The 19,726-nt window shown below is 33.5% G+C and overlaps 1 protein-coding gene across 1 annotated transcript in view; it reads right to left on the bottom strand.

The window, feature by feature from the left end:
* Positions 1-19,726, bottom strand: part of LOC143063226 (carnitine O-acetyltransferase-like) — a 47,945-nt gene that overhangs the window by 849 nt on the left and 27,370 nt on the right. The window contains exons 6-13 of the mRNA XM_076235232.1: positions 16,096-16,264; positions 14,833-15,004; positions 14,132-14,307; positions 13,480-13,580; positions 11,669-11,788; positions 10,802-10,924; positions 9,469-9,667; positions 437-574 (exon numbers count right to left, since the gene is read on the bottom strand). Of these exons, the coding sequence (XP_076091347.1) occupies positions 437-574; positions 9,469-9,667; positions 10,802-10,924; positions 11,669-11,788; positions 13,480-13,580; positions 14,132-14,307; positions 14,833-15,004; positions 16,096-16,264 (1,198 nt within the window). The remainder of the gene's footprint in view (positions 1-436; positions 575-9,468; positions 9,668-10,801; positions 10,925-11,668; positions 11,789-13,479; positions 13,581-14,131; positions 14,308-14,832; positions 15,005-16,095; positions 16,265-19,726) is intronic.

Below are 19,726 nucleotides of genomic sequence, written 5' to 3'. Positions count from 1 at the left end.
TAACCTAACTCTGATATAAGCATATACTTATAAAGATCACCAATATTTGTTCAATGACCTTGTACTACAATGTACTACTATATGGAGTGTTGATAAAACTCTGAAAAAAAAATCTATATATTCAATAATATTACTCTAAGCTAATGGTTAAAGACAAAACAGTTAAATTTTGGGGACTGAGTTTTATTTTGAAAAAATCTTTACACACTATCAAATAACAATATACATGTACATTGTATAAATTTACGAATAAAGATAATAAAATTTATTGAAATAAGAACACTTCTTTTGATAAATCCTCATTAACCCCCTAAAAACAACGACAGAAAACACCCTGTTATACAGTACAAAAACATTTAACACAAGTAACTGTTGGTGTTTTTTTTTAAATTGGTAACTCATTATAATTAAAAGCATCAAAGTAAAATGTAACAACCTGACTGGTAGATAATTTAAAATGACAACTGGTACTGTAGGTTTGGTCCATATGTAAATCAGGAACATTCATTCCATTCTTTATTGCAGCAAGTTTTAATCCTAGCAAATGTCTATCAATTCCTTGTCCATTTATAGCCTGTAAAATAAATCTCATTATAAAACAGCTGTTTTTCCCACTTTTTAAACACATTATCTTTGTGAATATGTTCTGTGTTTGTTGTCTCCCTTCTTTTATATAGTTTTAGTTTTATTGTCATGTATTGTAATTTAAAATAGTTGAATGAAAAAAAAATCACCAAAATTATTTGTACACTTTAATTTAAGCTGTAATTGTACTGCTCCTCAGGGCGACTTGATTGACAAATAAAAATTGTTGTTGTTGTATACACTTCACTATTTAAGGGCATACGATACAGTTACAGGGGAGGTAATGACGTTGCTAACGTAAATTGTTATTTTCGCGACGTCAAACGATGACTTATCGGGAAAAGATGCAGTTTGCGGCTGATTTTTTATCATTCAAACTGATTTATCTTGAAAACGAGTTCATGGACCCCTCTTTTTTAAAATGACATTTGGTTTAACTAATTAAGAAGATTATGCGTACCAATTTTCATGAAAACGTAAATAGTGCAATTTTTTTTAATTTGATTAATATACAGCAAAAAATTACGTTTTTTTCCTACATTCATGAACATTTGATAAATTCGAGTTATTTGTAACTAGAGGCTCTAAAGAGCCTGTGTCGCTCACCTTGGTCTATGTGCATATTAAACAAAGGACACAAATGGATTCATGACAAAATTGTATTTTGGTGATGGTGATGTGTTTGAAGTTCTTACTTTACTGAACGATTTTGCTTCTTACAATTATATCTATAATGAACTTTGCCCATTAGTAACAGAGAACTATATTTGGTAAAAATTTACATAAATTTACCAAATTAATGAAAATTGTTAAAAATTGACTATAAAGGGCAATAACTCCTTAAGGGGTCAATTGACCATTTAGGTCATGTTGACTTATTTGTAGATCTTACTTTGCTGAACATTATTGCTGTTTACAGTTTATCGCTATCTATAATAGTATTCAAGATAACCAAAAACGGCAAAATTTCTTTAAAAATTACCAATTGGAGGGCAGCAACCCAACAACCAGTTGTCCAATTCATCTGAAAAATTCAGGGCAGATAGATATTGACTTGATTAACAATTTAACTTCTTGTCAGATTTGCTCTAGATGCTTTGGTTTCATAGTTATAAGCCAAAAACTGCATTTTACCCCTATGTTCTATTTTTAGCCGTGGCGGCCATCTTGGTTGAACGGCCAGGTCATCGGACACATTTTTCAAACTAAATACCCCAAAGATGATTGTGGCCTAGTAGTTTCAGTGGAGATTTTGTAAAAGATTACTTAGATTTATGAAAAATGGTTAAAGATTGACTATAAAGGGCAATAACTCCTAAAGGGGTCAACTGACCATTTTGGTTATGTTGACTTATTTGTAGATCTTACTTTGCTGAACATTATTGCTGTTTACAATTTATCTCTATCTATAATAATATTCAAGATAATAACCAAAAACAGCAAAATTTCCTCAAAATTACCAATTCAGGGGCAGCAACCCAACAACCGATTGACCGATTCATCTGAAAATTTCAGGGCAGATAGATCTTGACCTGATAAACATTTTTATCCTGTCAGATTTCCTCAAAATGCTTTGGTTTTTGAGTTACAAGCCAAAAACTGCATTTTACCCCTATGTTCTATTTTTAGCGGTGGCGGCCATCTTGGTTGGTTGACCAGGTCACGCCACACATTTTTAAAACTAGATACCCCAAAGATGATTGTGGCCAAGTTTGAATTAATTTGGCCCAGTAGTTTCAGAGGAGAAGATTTTTGTAAAAGATTACTTTAATTTACGAAAAATGGTTAAAAATTGACTATAAAGGGCAATAACTCCTAAACGGGTCAACTGACAATTTTGGTCATGTTGACTTATTTGTAGATCTTACTTTTCTGAACATTATTGCTGTTTACAGTTTATCTCTATCTATAATAATATTCAAGATAATAACCAAAAACAGCAAAATTTCCTCAAAATTACCAATTCAGGGGCAGCAACCCAACAACCGATTGACTGATTCATCTGAAAATTTCAGGGCAGATAGATCTTGACCTGATAAACATTTTTATCCCTGTCAGATTTCCTCAAAATGCTTTGGTTTTTGAGTTATAAGCCAAAAACTGCATATTACCCCTTTGTTCTATTTTTAGCCGTGGCGGCCATCCTGGTTGGTTGACCAGGTCACGCCACACATTTTTTAAACTAGATACCCCAAAGATGATTGTGGCCAAGTTTGGATTAATTTGGCCCAGTAGTTTCAGAGGAGAAGATTTTTGTAAAAGATTACTTTAATTAACGAAAAATGGTTAAAAATTTACTATAAAGGGCAATAACTCCTAAAGGGGTACACTGACCATTTTGGTAATGTTGACTTATTTGTAGATCTTACTTTGATGAACATTATTGCTGTTTACAGTTTATCTGTATCTATAATAATATTCAAGATAATAACCAAAAACAGCAAAATTTCCTCAAAATTACCAATTCAGGGGCAGCAACCCAACAAGCGATTGACTGATTCATCTGAAAATTTCAGGGCAGATAGAACTTGACCTGATAAACATTTTTACCCCATGTCAGATTTGCTCTAAATGCTTTGGTTTTTGAGTTATAAGCCAAAAACTGCATTTTACCCCTATGTTCTATTTTTAGCCGTGGCGGCCATCTTGGTTGGTTGACCGGGTCACGCCACACATTTTTTAAACTAGATACCCCAATGATGATTGTGGCCAAGTTTGGTTTGATTTGGCCCAGTAGTTTCAGAGGAGAAGATTTTTGTAAAAGCTAACGCTGGACGACGACGGACGACGGAAGACGGACGCCGGACGCCGGACGCAAAGTGATGAGAAAAGCTCACTTGGCCCTTTGGGCCAGGTGAGCTAAAAATAAAATGTACAAATTTATGCAATATTTATATAACATATAATTTACAAATAATTTAACAAAAAAAAGATCGTGTTTATCTTTTAAAACAAAAAAGTTATGTATTTCTATCGAATGGAAAAATAAGTCCACAAATTCGTATTTTGAGGAAATATCTGAAATTTGAACCTCAATTTACTCAAAAAGTAGCACATGAAGGTATTGTCAAAGATTCACGACCTTGTTCAAACGTACCCAACGTTACTATTGTTGACGTAACGTTATTGTAACGCAAACTTGTATGGAATCTGAATTATAGAATTGAAAGCAACACAACGTCTTTTTATTGCCTACAAAAGCGAAGTACTAACCCTAGCATCATAGCATCTTACATATTGGTACCGTGACCGATGGATAAGCTGAAAGCAGTGAGAGGAGGCCACAGAAGTGCCGTAACCAGACAGATTCACAAAACTGACGAGAAAATCAACGAAGGAGAGATCACCCGACGGGACATTCATAGTGCCATTGAAAACCTTGAACGGAAACATGAACTTTTGCAGAAACTAGACGCTGAAATATTGGATTCCTTGGATGCAGAAAGTGTGGAACAGGAAATTTTGGATGCAGACGAATTTAATCAGCATATAGACATTAATATTCGCCGCTACAAAGAATGTGATTTGGAGTTGAGATCAAGTACACCTCAGGACTCGGTGAGTCAATTAACCTCAAGTATCGTACAAAATACTAGTACAACGCATTCATCTTCAAATAATTTCAATCAGAATACAAATCAGCACATGCAAACATCGACAAGTGCAAACTCACAAGGAGAATATGAGATCAACAGAGATCCGCCATAAAATGAAACTTATAAGTTCTATCACAAACTTCCAAAACTAGATTTGCCGACTTTTTCAGGAGATTTACTTCTATGGCAAACTTTCTGGGAATCGTACAAAACTACTGTCCATACAAACCCATCATTGACAAACGTACAACGTTTCACATACTTGAAGGCCCAGTTTCACGGAGAAGCGGAAAGTTGCATATCGGGATTGTCACTTACACACGCAAACTATGAGCAAGCAATTTCATTACTACAAGCGCGATATGGTCAACAAGGAATCATTATTGATGCACATATGCAAAAACTAGTCGATTTGCCAAACCCCACAATGTCATTAAACAGTCTCAGAACATTCTATGACAAAGTTGAAACTAGTATTAGAGGCCTAGAATCGCTAGGACAGTGTCAAACAAATTTTGGAACAGTACTTACACCCATCATCTTTAGAAAACTACCACCGGAATTGAGAACTACATTGACAAGAGAGCATGATACAAGTACATGGACCATAGACTTACTACGGAAGGCTATAGGTAAGGAGCTGCGCGCTCAACAAGCTGGCCACGCTATGAACACAGATAATTTAACCCCTACCGCATCGTTTGTAACAAAGGCTACAATGAAAGGAAATTATAGACAAGTCAATAGAGTACACACAAACTCCAGGAACAACACTGAATCGAATAAACCCAAGCCATGCATATTTTGCAACAAATCCCATTCAGCTGTTGATTGCTCAGAGATTAAAGATAATGCCAGTCGTTACGAAATAGTCAAGAAAAAACAACTTTGTTTCAACTGTTTTGGTAAACATAAGATATCAGAATGTAGATCACGATATAAATGTCGTAAATGTGACAAGAGACATCACACTGCTCTATGTAATCAGGAAACTCAAGCACCTGTACCTCCCGCTGATGCCGTCGCCGTCAATACAGTAAATGTTAATGGAGAAGAAAGTAACCCTATGTCAGCGTTTTACACGTCAACACCACAAGCACAGGCACATACCGAGATACTTCTTAAGACAGCAGTAGCACCTGTATGGTTCGAGGATCGGAGCGCGATGTCTAACATTTTACTAGATGAAGGGTCTCAGAAATCATTTATTTCAGAAGATTTAGCAGCACAATTACAACTTAAACCTTGTGGAAATTCTACAATTAGTTTATCAACTTTTGGAAACGCCAACCAGAACGTGAGACACATGGATAAGGCTCAGATTACTTTAGAAATTGAAACTGGTGGATTTATTCCTATGGATGTACTGATAGTACCGCGCATTGCAGCACCCCTCAGTAATGTTACAAATGTCATCGCTTCAAAACTGCCATATCTCAAAGGATTACGATTAGCTAACCCAGTCACAGAGGATAGGAAATTTGAACTTTCTCTTTTAATTGGAGCGGACTACTATTGGAGTATTGTGCAGGATCACGTGATCAGAGGAGATGGGCCAACGGCCGTAAAATCCCGTTTGGGATACTTGTTGTCAGGACCGATGCATACTTTTACAGGAGAACAATCATCAACAGGAATGTTTAATGTACTGATTCAACATCAGCAAGAGGAAAGCGGCCTGGAAAAGTTTTGGGATTTAGAATCTATTGGTGTCAAAGCAGACGAATTAGAAACAACCACCATGAAAGACTTCAATGATGAATACGAAACAAAATGCATAACTTACCAAGATAATCGCTATACCGCAAAACTGCCATGGAGAAATGATTTCAATGAGTTACCTACGAACTATAATGTCACTTTACGCAGAACTTGTAATATGATCGATAGACTCAAAAAGGATACCAACATGCTGAAAATGTATGGCGACATAATTAAGGGCCAAAAACGCCGAGGGTTCATTTAGCGGGTAACAGAAAATGGAAACCAGTCAAACAGAATTCACTACATTCCTCACCATGCAGTAAAAAAGGACTCATCTACGACTCCTATATGTATAGTCTATGATTGTAGTTGTCACGAATCACCTCACAAGGCTAGTTTAAACGATTGTCTCATATCAGTTCCGCGGATGTTAAACGATTTGACGGGAATTTTAGCTAGATTCAGATTTTTTATTACATATTTGATTTAATCAGGTAAAAAATAGCCTACATGCAAATTTTTATCAAATTTTAAATACGGGATCAAAACTGTATCGTATGCACCTAAACAGAGTGATAAACATTCACAATATATCATTGTTTACAGTCTACATTTGTATATCGGAATTAAAACAAGAGGCTCTCAAGAGCCTGAATCGCTCACCTGGTAAACAATGCCTTCGGCCATGTTTTTTGACGAAATAGAAAATAAAACACAAACTTTATTTTATACACCCTACTGATCATTCAAATGAAGTTTGGTTGAATTTGGTTGAGTAGTTTTAGAGGAGAAGATTTTTTAAAGTTAGCAAATATGATGAATAAATTGTGAAAAATTGTCATTAAAGGACACTAACCCCTTAAGGGGTCAATTGACAATTTTGGTCATATTAACTTATTTGTCGATCTTACTTTGCTGATCATTTTTGCTGTTTACAGTTTATCTTTATCTATAATAATATTCAAGATAATGACCAAAAACTGCAAAATTTCCTTAAAATTACCAATTAAGTGGCAGCAACCCAACAATGGGTTGTTTGATTCATCTGAAAATTTCAGGGCTGATAGATCTTGACCTAATGAACATTTTTACCCCATGTCAGATGGCTTTAAATGCTTTAGTTTTTGAGATATAAGCCAAAAACTACATTTGACCCCTATGTTCTATTTCAAGTAACGGCAGCCATGTTTTTTGACGGATCAAAAATCGAAGCACAAACTTTGTGCAGGATAATCTAAGGAACAATCATGCTAAGTTTCATCCAAATCCATTCAGTAGTTTCAGAGAAGAAGATTTTTTAAAGTTAGCAAATATGATGAACAAATTGTGAAAAATTGTCATTAAAGGACATTTACCCCTTAAGGGGTCAATTGACAATTTTGGTCATATTAACCTATTTGTAGATCTTACTTTGCTGATCATTTTTGCTGTTTACAGTTTATCTTCATCTATAATAATATTCAAGATAATGACCAAAAACTGCAAAATTTCCTTAAAATTACTAATTAAGTGGCAGCAACCCAACAATGGTTTGCTTGATTCATCTGAAAATTTATGGGCTGATAGATCTTGACCTAATGAACATTTTTACCCCATGTCAGATTTGCTCTAAATGCTTCCGTTTTTGAGATATAAGGCAAAAACTGCATTTGACCCCTATGTTCTATTTTAAGTAACGGCGGCCATGTTTTTTGACGGATCAAAAATCGAAGCACACACTTTGTGCAGGATAATCTAAGGAACAATCGTTTTAAGTTTCATTCAAATCCATTCAGTAGTTTCAGAGGAGAAGATGTTTGAAAAATTGTTAACGACAACAGACGACGACGTCGACGATGATGACGACGGACGCCAAGTGATGAGAAAAGCTCACATGGCCTTTTAGGCCAGGTGAGCTAAAGATTGTGTCAGGAATTTTCATTTGCAATGTGGGAAAAGCAACATATATGTCTCACGGTACTGTCATCTTTTAGGACTTTCATCGCAGGCATGACAAAAACTACTTTTAATAAACTAATATGAAAAACGACAGTAAACCGGATTTATTAACATTTATTTGTGTCCTGGCAATATCACAAGAACCATAACTGATGAATGCTGAAAGTGAAAATCGTCAATATCAAATTTGACCTCCATTTTATAGACTATCAACATATTAAAATTTGAAAAGCTTAGATTGAATGGTTCATTAGTAAATGCAACAAGGTGAATGGAAACACCATTTTACGATATTTCAAGAACCATAACTCCTGAACGGTCAAAATCGTCATTATTGAACTTGACCTCTATTTTGTCATCAGTAACAACATATAAAAATTTCAAAAGCTTTGGTTGAATGGTTTATGAGAAAATGCACGGACACAACTGGAAACACCATTTTTCAATCTTTCAAGAACCATAACTCCTGAACGGTAAAAGTCAAAATCGTCATTATTGAACTTGACCTCCATTTTGTCATCAGTAACAATATATTAAAATTTGGGAAGCTCTGGTAGAACAGTTCATGCGTAAATGCACGGAAACGACTGGAAACACCATTTTTCAATCTTTCAAGAACCATAACTCCTGAACGGTAAAAGTCAAAATCGTCATTATTGAACTTGACCTCCATTTTGTCATCAGTAACAATATATTAAAATTTGGGAAGCTCTGGTAGAACAGTTCATGCGTAAATGCACGGACACGACTGGAAACTCCATTTTTCAAACTTTCAAGAACCATAACTCCTGAACCGTAAAAGTCAAAATCGTCATTATTGAACTTGACCTCCATTTTGTCATCAGTAACAACATATTAAAATTTGGGAAGCTTTGGTAGAACAGTTCATGCGTAAATGCACGGAAACGACTGGAAACTCCATTTTTCAATCTTTCAAGAACCATAACTCCTGAACGGTAAAGGTCAAAATAGCCATTATTGAACTTGACATTCATTTAGTTGTCAGTAACAACATATTAAAATTTTAAAAGCTTTGGTTGAACGGTTCATGAGTTAATGCACGGACAACATTTGATTGCCGCCCGCCCGCCCGCCCGGCCGCCTGGCCGCCCGCCGTACATTCCCAAATCAATAACTGACATTTTTGTCACAAAAATCCGGTTAACTATCCGTTTAACACTAATGCTGGTAGATGCAGCATGGTTACTGTTTTTTTATTGTGGTTGATATTTGGTTGTCAATTTCAAACTGTCTTTAACTTCACTAAAATTCAGATTTTGAGTATTTTTTTTAATGTGATTGTCAAACAGGAAATAATGCATACAAATCAGGTTAATAAAATTAGAGATTTTATTGATTTTATGTATGCCAAACGTATTATATCCAAATTCACAATAAAAAAAAATGTAAATATCTTTAAATTTACACTTCTTTCTGAAAAAATCTCTTTTTTCTCTCCATAATAACCTATCATAAACTTGGAATAATGCCATAACCAAAACAATTAATATTTTTAAGGATAAATTTAAAGTTTGCAATTTCATACAATTCAAAAGATAATAAAGACGCTGTATTTTCATTAATAAGGGAGAAATTTAGAGATCCAAATATTTAAAAAACATCTAAAGTCCAACAGTATACATACTTCATTAACGTAATTTTTATGAGAGTTGACAGCTTTCTTCAGAAGTTCTCTTTTCTGCTCCTGCGACACATTAGTATCAAACATCCCTTTACAGAATGCTAATGATTCAATTGAACAAGATCTTATTGTGTCTGTTCTTCCATGTTGATATTTCCGTAAAGAAGCTGTTTCGTATGTAGCACAGGGCTCATTATATAACCTAAATAATACAAACAATGTTACAAAATATTGTGAAAAGGACATCTGCTGTCAAATTCTTTTTTATTGATTTGACTGAAATTCTTAGGTTTGATTTATAGTATACTTCAACACATTTTCTAAATTTCAGGATGTCCATAAGAAACAATTAACAGTGCATGAGCTTGTTATGAGAGATTGGCATTTCCGTCGCAATTTTGCATTTTGCGTTGATCTACATTTCATTTGCACTGATTTTTCTTTCAATTGCGCCTATTTTTTTTCATTTATGCCCAATTTTTTACTGGTAAATTACAGGTGAATAGATATAAGATGATGCGGTATAAGGGACAATTCAAGTCATGTTATTTTTCATTTATCATTATAGATCTCTTCCGCTAGCCACTTGTATGAATGACTGTTGAAGACTGCATAAACCCTAACTATAAATGTGTATAGACAGACAAGCATGTGCAAATGTATAAAGATGAGTTTGTTGGTCTTTTTAATTTCATGTCATAGATTAAAAAACATGTGTAAATCATTGATATAAATATAAGGAGATATTGTATGATCGTCAATGATACAACTATCAAACAAAGTCCAAATAAAGTGAATGTAAGCAATTATAGTCAACTGCACAGCCTTCAACAAAGAGGTCCCCATCATGAGAATATGAAACAACTCAATTGAGAAAAGTATTGTTTTATTTTTCGTGCTGGCTTTTTTTTATTTAAATAACTGAGTATGTTCACAATTCCATATTTCATTTTGAGGTAAAGAATTTCCAGATGCTTTAATGAGACTTTTAAAAGTACTTCATTCTCTGAATGAATTTATAAAATGTGCAATTCAATAGTTATCAACGGTACCAGGCTTATAATTTGATATGCTAGACATGCCATCAATGTGCCATCTATTTATGCTAAAATTAGATATCTGATGTAAATTCTACACTTAGTTTTTTGTTTATTTAAAGTTTTTTAAACTTCTGCTGACAATACTTGTTGTAAAATAATTAAACACCATAAGTTATACACTATGTTAACTACATGTGTATCAGTGTTATGAACAATGATAACAAACTGTTGTTTTCTCTATTGTTTTCCCCTAGTGTCAAAATCTGAATACTTGATTATGAAAGAGTGATACAAACCTATAGAAAGCTAACTGGAAAGCAGTCTGTATGTAACTATCTGGACTTAATTTTACAGATTTAGGAAAGTTTTTTCCATAGTCTGTAAATTTGGCTACTGTTAAATCTAGGTCTTTAACTTGCCTACAAATAACAACATTTCAATAAAACATTTGTTGACACTTTTATCTCAGTAAATTATGTTTGTAAATATGTGATTGCAAAGTTTATAACATGTTCAACACTACATATATACAGAATGTAACATTTTGCTTTCTCACAGCCAAACAGTAATTTTCAGGGTTAAGGTGGTACCTAACACTATAGGGAGATAACTCTGTAAAGTCAGCTAAACCTTTTAATTATGTTGTGTTGTAAAGGAAATATTAAGCTTCTCAATGATCAAAATTGGTGTTTGTCAAACTGCTATATAACCAGTGTAATTTTTCTGACAAAATGGCTGGTTCAAAATTTTTTTAATTTTTATATTTTTGTTAAAGGGTCAAAGTAAATACTTAGTCAAAATTTTATGAAAATTAAACGAGCCAAATTATTTTTAGGGAAAGTGTTGGGTACCACCTTAAACAGATAAAAAGGCAGATAAATATGTGCAAGCATAAAACGAGTTGTTGTTAAAATTCAAAATTGTGCAAATGTAGGACACCTGTACTCTACATTCGGAGATAATAAGCTGTTCAAAATTTTTTTTTTAATCAGTCTAACCATATTAAGTCAGATTAACTACCCCTAGGTCACATTCTAAACTGAGATGTGACACTTTCATTAATAACTAATGGCATGTGAAATTATATATAAGTACCTCGTATTCCATATGCTTAATTCTGGAACAGCCATAAGCATTCGTATCTTACAAACTTGTTAACTTACTTGTCTAAGTTTTTTTTGGCTTGGTCTATTGCCTCTAAAGATTTATTATCCAAGTTAAATTCTAGCTTCTCCACTGGTTTGACATTCTCTGCTGGCAGCCCTTCATCATGATCTGTTTTACTACAATACAGTCACAGATTAGTATTTATACAACCAACAACAAGTTATCCCTATGTTTAATACAATATAAATAGATTCTTGAATTGGTACATGTGGATTATTGGATTTATCAAATTGAGATAGTAAAATTTCAATAATTCAGCTATCAAGATTGAAGAAATCCTATAATCCACAAGCAAGTATGTAAAAAGTAAAATCACAAAAATACTGAACTCAGAGGAAAATCTAATCGGAAAGTCCATAATCACATGGGCAAAATCAAATGACAAAATACATAAACAAGCGTGCACACGCTGAAATGTCTCGCCTTTTTTACAAATCATTGATAATATGTTGATAGTCCTAAATATAAAGCTTAATTACAACTGTCACATAAACTCAACATTATCCAAGAAAACTTAAAACATTGATCAATAAACCATGACATTGAGGTCAAGGTCAGATGAACCATGCCAGGCAGACATGTACACCTAACAATTCTTCCATACAACAAATATAGTTGACCTATTGCTTATAAATTAAGGAAAACAGACCAAAACACAAACACTTTACACTCAGCAATAAAACGTGAAAATAAGGTCAAGGTCTAATAAAACCTGCGTGACAGACACATAGATCATAAAATATTTCCATACACCAAATATAGTTGACCTAGTGCATAAAGTACTCGAAAAATAGAACAAAACTCAAAAACTTAAATTTGTCCACTAAACCATGAAAATGAGGTCAAGGTCAGATGACACCTGTCAGCTAGACATGTACACCTTACAATCATTCCATACACCAAATATAGTAGACCTATTGCATAAAGTATAAGAAAAACAGACCAAATCACAAAAACTTAACTATAACCACTGAACCATGAAAATGAGGTCAAAGTCAGATGACACCTACCATTTGGACATGTACACCTTACAGTCCATCCATACACCAAATATACTAGATCTATATTGCTTATAGTATCTGAGATATGGACTTGACCACCAAAACTTAACCTTCTTCACTGATCCATGAAATGAGGTCTAGGTCAAGTGAAAACTGTCTGACAGGCATGAGGACCTTGCCAGGTATGCACATATCAAATTTAGTTATCCTATTACTTATAATAAGAGAGAATTTAACATTACAAAAAATCTTAACTTTTTTTTCAAGTAGACACTGAACCATGAAAATGAGGTCAAGGACATTGGACATGTGACTGACATAAACTATGTAACATGAGGCATCTATATACAAAGTATGAAGCATCCAGGTCTTCTACCTTCTAAAATATATAGCTTTGAAGAATTTAGCTAACGCTGTCACCATAGCCGCTGCCAGATCACTATCCCTATGTCGAGCTTTCTGCAACAAAAGTTGCAGGCTCGACAAAAACGAATGGACAAGAACTGTCATATTCCAGGCATTTTCAAATGTAGGAAAATGTTGATTAAACCTGGTTTAATAGCGCTTAACCTTTTACTTTGATGACAGTCTCATCATATTCTGTTATATTTACAATGATGCATACACTAAACAGACATAATAAATAAAATAGTCAAAATATTGGTATGTCTGTTTATCTGATGAAATCAAATAAATATTAATTTTTTATTAAAGAAAATCTCTATTTCTTCTACAAGAGACCAAATGGCACAGATATTAACAACCATAAGTAAAACAGCTGACAACAGGGCTTTTGTGTGACTTACCAGAATTCTGCTACATGATCCATGAGGCTGACAACAGGAGGTCCTTCCGCTGTTGTATGTTCATAACTCAAACCACAAATACCATTCCTACCAACCACAAACTGAAATCATTAAAAAAAAAAGAGTCAATCCCATATATAACTTCTGTAAGTTTGGTCAGGGTCAAAGTGGTGGACAACATGATTGAAAGCAATCCTACCAAGTATGAGAGATTTCTCTTAAACAGACTAAGAATAGTTGCACTCAATTTCATAAAGTGTCTTTGTAAAAATACTAGCACAAATATTCATAATTCCACAACTCCTGTAAAATTTGTCAAATCAAACAGTTAAGAGAATCTAAATACAATATATGTCCTACCAAATATGAAAACTATGTGTCCAACGATCTCCTAGCATTGAATTGTTTCGGATTAATGAAGCCCATTACCATTTGCCCTAAGGCCCTTATAAATATATTCTGTTAATTCAGCAGCTAAGTTCATTTTAGCAGTGGGTAGATTTTACAAATCCCTGTTTTTCATTCATAAATAAATTTGGGTAATTGGATGATTCCAGCTAAACCTTAATATCTTTCATTTATAGTTATTTAACACCATGGGGCAAGATATACATGTATAGTCAGGCCAAACTAATTGTTGCCTGCCACTTACCTGTATAGTTTTATCAAACCATCTGTTGCCTGTATTTAATTGACTGCCACCACCATGTAACATCATTTTAGCCGCTACACTTCTCTCGTCAGACATGTCCCCAGGCAAAAGTTCATCAAGACAGAGCACAAAAATACTTCTCTTTATATTCTGTATTGATGCTTTGTTTGTTTTATCTAAAATACATGTATAAGTAATAGTACAGTACATGAGTTAGATGCTCATACCTAAGTTTACCAAAACATAAATATAAAACTCCCATAAATTCAATTAATAGTGTTTAAATAATTATGACTGACATAACTCTATCATCACAAAAAATGTTTGCACTACAAAATAAACCAAACAATCACCATATACCCATATTACATTGAATATAAAATGAACATTACTTTGGAAGGATTATTTTTGAAATTTCAGGGACTCTCATCTTATTCCTCGTTTAACCAGACCGACTCTGACAGATTACATTTTCATCTGAAGAAAGCTATGGGCAAAAATGAAGAAAAAAAAATCCTTTTTTTAATTCATTTATTAAGATTAAGTAAAGAGTAGATTTGAGAGGAATGTGTGACCATAATATATTCAAAAAGTATCAATTATATATAAACATAAAAATTCAAAATTACATGATTATTGATGGGATTACTAAAATGTCAGTTTTAGTTCTGCAAATATTGATTATTTCCAATTGTACATACCTTTAACTAAATGATTATAAGCTTTAGCCCAGGTGTTTCTATTCTCAGAAGTCAGAATACCAACTGGTGTACTAGAATTTTTAGACATTTCAACTACTTTCTGCAGCTGGTTATAAATCTGGTCCACACTTAGAGGCTTGTGATTTTTACCATAGGCTTCTAATGAGAAAAACTAAATCAAAAACAAAACAATCATATTTAAGTTAATCACAAAACAATCATTATAAAATGTTCAGGCCTGTCAATAAGAAGCAGTACCCCATACATTTATATTGTACACTGATGATAACTTTAAACTTAATTAAGTGCTTGTTATATAAGGAATTTATTTATAGGAAAGTTCCAACTGCAAATGAGAAACCTATCACTTCATATAAAAGGTACTGCTAATAAAATATGATTGTTGTCTCATTGATGTATACCTAATTCTTCTCTCATTCTTTCTCTATAAACAAAATTCAAATGTCTGAAAATTGACAGTATTTATCAAATTTATTAAATATTTATTTTTAAAGAAACAAAAGACCTACATTCCCATGACCTTTTCACTAACTGGGAAGTATTTGTTTTTGAAGAAAGTTTTTTTCAATGCCAACATTATTTATTTTGCCTCACAGAGATTTTCAATGAGTAAACATCGTTTTAAAAAATTAAAACAACATGTTTGACAGACACCCTTGATGTTTTTTTATAAAAAGTAAAAAAAATATAAGTATGCTATACCCATGACATTCCAACAGTATGTAATTATACTCTTATGGAAGTGATAATGCCATAGAACAACATGTTTGACAGACACCCTTGATGTTTTTTTATAAAAAGTAAAAAAAATATAAGTAGGCTATACCCATGACATTCCAACAGTATGTAATTAAACTATTATGGAAGTGATAATGTCATAAAATTGATCAATTATAATTTCAAAAATTATTAAAAAAATAATTTAAAAAAGCACCTGCTATCTCGTTTTATTAAAAACAAGTCTAGTTATTTTTATGAGTTACAATTGATGAACAAAACGGATTAGCTATTTTAAAGAATTCAATTCTTTAAGGGTATTTAGTATTTAGAATAGCTCCTAACATTTGTACAAATTTGGTATTTGTTGTAGAATTTTCGCATTGGCAATAACAACACATCTTATAATATCTAAATTCAAATAAAGTTTAAAGTAAATTATGCACATAAATGTAATTTTTGAGATCAAAGAAGGGATAATTTCATAATTCCAGAACAATTCCTCTCAATGTATCCACTACTTACTGTATTATTGTGAATAACTGTAACATGGGTTGGAGGGTTTGGTTCATCAGGGGGAAAACACTCCCACATATCCTTCTTAAGTCCAGGTGTGCGGCAGGCAGATAAGATTTTATAAAACTGTGTCATACACAATGGATTCTTTCCCATATATTCTACTTCTAGTGTCTGTCTGTAATTAAATCATTTCATTATACAAGTATGGATATTCATTGATATAAAAAAAATAATGATGTGCTGTTCTGTACACCAAAAAAAAGAACATTTAGGCCACACAAATTTGATTCCTTGTTCGACAGACCCGCCTGCACCTATTTTTTCAAAACAGAAAAATTTTTAGTTTTATATTCCCGCTTGCCGCATCCGGAAATGTAATCATGTCCATTTCCAGCACCGTTTTTGTTGTTGTAAATATTGTAAAAAGATATTAACACTTGTTTTTAAAATCACAGTCTATAACGATATTAAACATATAAGCACCCCACCACACTGTGTAAATATCAGTGATAATATTTGTTTCTGCATGAAACCCATTTATCCCAGTGGGAGTGCTCCGATATAAAAAATATAACAGAGAAAAATACCTGGACAGAACAAAACATTGGTTTCCTTCCCCCTTACTTATTAACATACACTATAACAATATATCATTTTACCAGACCACGGTTTGCGGAAGTAGTCAAGAAGACAATATTATGTTTTTCAGGGGTTGACAGGATACACGTGATCGTTGTTAGTTTCAACTTCAATATTATTATGCAAGCAGATGTAATAAACAATGATTTCATACATTATTTTTTTTTTTTACACTCTATATAGGGCTTTATTTATGATCTTATTCCAGAGTGCACAATTCTTATTCTACATATTTCACCTTTATCAAAATTAGGAAATCTGTTTGGTCGTCCCATTTTGTTGTAGGGATGTTTAGATTAAGTGTCGAGTTAATATGTATATTATTTTGTGTTGTCTGCGAGAAACAAATCATTTTTCTGATCTAGTAACTAAATTCAAAACCAATATAGATAATGTAGTCCGGCGGCTTTGTAAAAAATTGTGCACATCCTGTTACAAGCATGAAATTTGGCATAGACCTTCCTCAACTATTACTCTTTTATTTCAGATAGGGAGGCATTTGAAAAAAAAAGTCTCACTTCCGGTAAAATTCAAAATGGCGGACGTTATACTTAACTCAGCCCAATATCGAAGGCTAGCGTGTAAAAATGTCCTATTATCATGCTACTATCATAATATTTGGTACAGACCTTTGTGTTTTACTACTTTTGGATAAATTAAATAGATTAGATGTCTTCAGAAACCCCACTTCCGGTTAAAATCCAATATGGCGGACATTGTACTTAAATAAGCTTATTTTTTAGGGAGGGTAATTGAAATGTGTTTTAACGTATTGCTACTATAATTACATTGTGTATGAACCTTTCTTTGGTGCTTCTGATGGAGACAATGTATAGACATATGTCTTAAAAACCCTTACTTCCGGAAGTATCAAAAATGGCGGACAGAGAAATATCAATTTTTTATTCAAATTTTCAACTTTCTTCAAAATGTAAAGAAAATGATTTTATTTTGTGCTGGTCATTAAACTTTTGGCTTTAAGTTATCCCCAAAACCACTTATTCTAGCATGTTGTAAATGCTAAGATATAAAGTTGACACTTCCGGTAAAAATATGACGTAAATTTTGAAGATGAGTCCTCAATCTATTTCTTCGATGTAGAGTTTTGGATAGATTGATTTAAACAAAATAAAATCACTATAGTACTAAAAAATATTTAAAACTACTTCTATTTGGCCAAGAATACATGCTTATTCACAATCACCACCACATGCACACAAGACAGTGCACGGGAGACCCGATTTTACACATTAAAAATAACCGCGGCATCCTTTCTTACATCCATAATGTACAAGCTTCTGAAAAAATGATGAGGTCTCAGAAAGAGTTTTTTTTTAAAGGGACCCTCTTTGTCCCTTCGCAATCCATTAGTGACAAGACTAGGTAGCATAAGAGTCAATCCAAAGCTCGTCTCACTAAACACCTGCATTAGTATATTACACGTTTTACATGCTTGAAAAGACTAGAACAAGTCGTGGGAATAGCCTCACTTAAAATGAGATTTCCCTTTTGTGCAAAAATTGACTTTCTTGGTTCGTTAATCATGTTAGATCTGATAAGTTTGTACAGTACAACCCCGGTGATTTAGGCTGATCAATCATCATTCTTTATGTTAAAGTCACATCTTCAAATACCATTAATGTCTCCCACGCAGTCTTTTTTTTCCTTTTCAAGCAAAGAGAGAACAGTATCACAACCCGTCATAAGGTATTGGTCAGAAATAAAAGTGTGTGATCACTCATTGCCTAGTGCATTTGAAAGGCCATTGATAGATATTAATCCAAAGATTTTTGCCTCCCCAAATACAATCAATAGTTCGTCTGCCCCTTTGTTACGGAATAGCGAAATACTGGTAGTTTTAAAGCTGCGAAAAGAAGCAAGGGCAACATTTAGGGGAAAGGGAATACACAGACGAACCCAGGATTAAAAACATCCTCAAAGATGGGAAAGTTTTCTGAGAGATGACGACAGTAAGAAAGAACTTTTAAGTTTTCATTCACAGGAGCTTGCTCAATACAATTTTGAGTACAAGGTAGTTGAAGCAACAAATGCTCAGGATGTTTAGTGTTATCCACCACTTGATGATGTTTCAAGTTTAGCACCATGTTTACACGAAGAGACTGACACTAGAATCAAGATAGATGTGTCTGATGCAGTGAAACATAGACTTAACTGAGTCATGACTCAAACAGTCGATACTGATGTCATTGCTGTTTCGCTATTCCGTGACATAGGGCAGACAAACTTTGGTTTGCATTTAGAAGGGGAAAAGTATAAGATATATATCAATCAATGACCTTTCAAATGCACTAGGCATTAAAAGATAACACGTTCGCTGGAAAAGGAACTGCGTTGGTGACATTAATGGAGTTTGAAGATGTGACTATAGCATTTAGAATGATGATTGACCAGCCAACATCACCATATGGATTTGATGTTTAATGTCATTGAAAACGATACGTGGTTTTGTTGGAAGATAAAAAAAAAAGAAACAGATAAGGTTAACAAGGCAAGAAAATATGTGTTTTTGCAGAATTTATTAAGATGTGAGAAACAATACCACAGTCTTTGTAAATGTTGGAAATCAGCTCTCCGATTGTGAATTGCGGCCTACTGAGTATGCTGATTGGGTATTATGTCCTTACCTAAATAAAATACCTTGAAACTGAAATACGAGTGGATGAAGTCTTGGATGCGTATGGTAGTTATAGCAACAAATGGTCAGGATATTCTATCTTATCCACCACGTAATGTATTTCAAGTTCAGCACCAAGTTCACATTTAGAGGCAGACACTAAAATCATGGTGCATGTGTCTGATGCAGTGAAACACGCACTTAAACGAGTCATGATTCGAACAGTCGTTAATGATGATGTTGTCAATACTGTTTCGCTATTCCGTGACATAGGGGTAGACGTTGTGTTTGGGAGGGCAAAAGACTTTGGATTAATATCTATCAATGGCCTTTCAAATGCACTAGGCAATGAGTGATCTGGGT

This window comes from Mytilus galloprovincialis, chromosome 2 (assembly GCF_965363235.1).
Source record: "Mytilus galloprovincialis chromosome 2, xbMytGall1.hap1.1, whole genome shotgun sequence".
NCBI classification, from domain to species: Eukaryota; Metazoa; Mollusca; class Bivalvia; order Mytilida; family Mytilidae; genus Mytilus; species Mytilus galloprovincialis.
The sequence above is the reverse complement of the archived record's forward strand: the minus strand, read 5'-3'. Positions and strand labels throughout refer to the sequence as shown.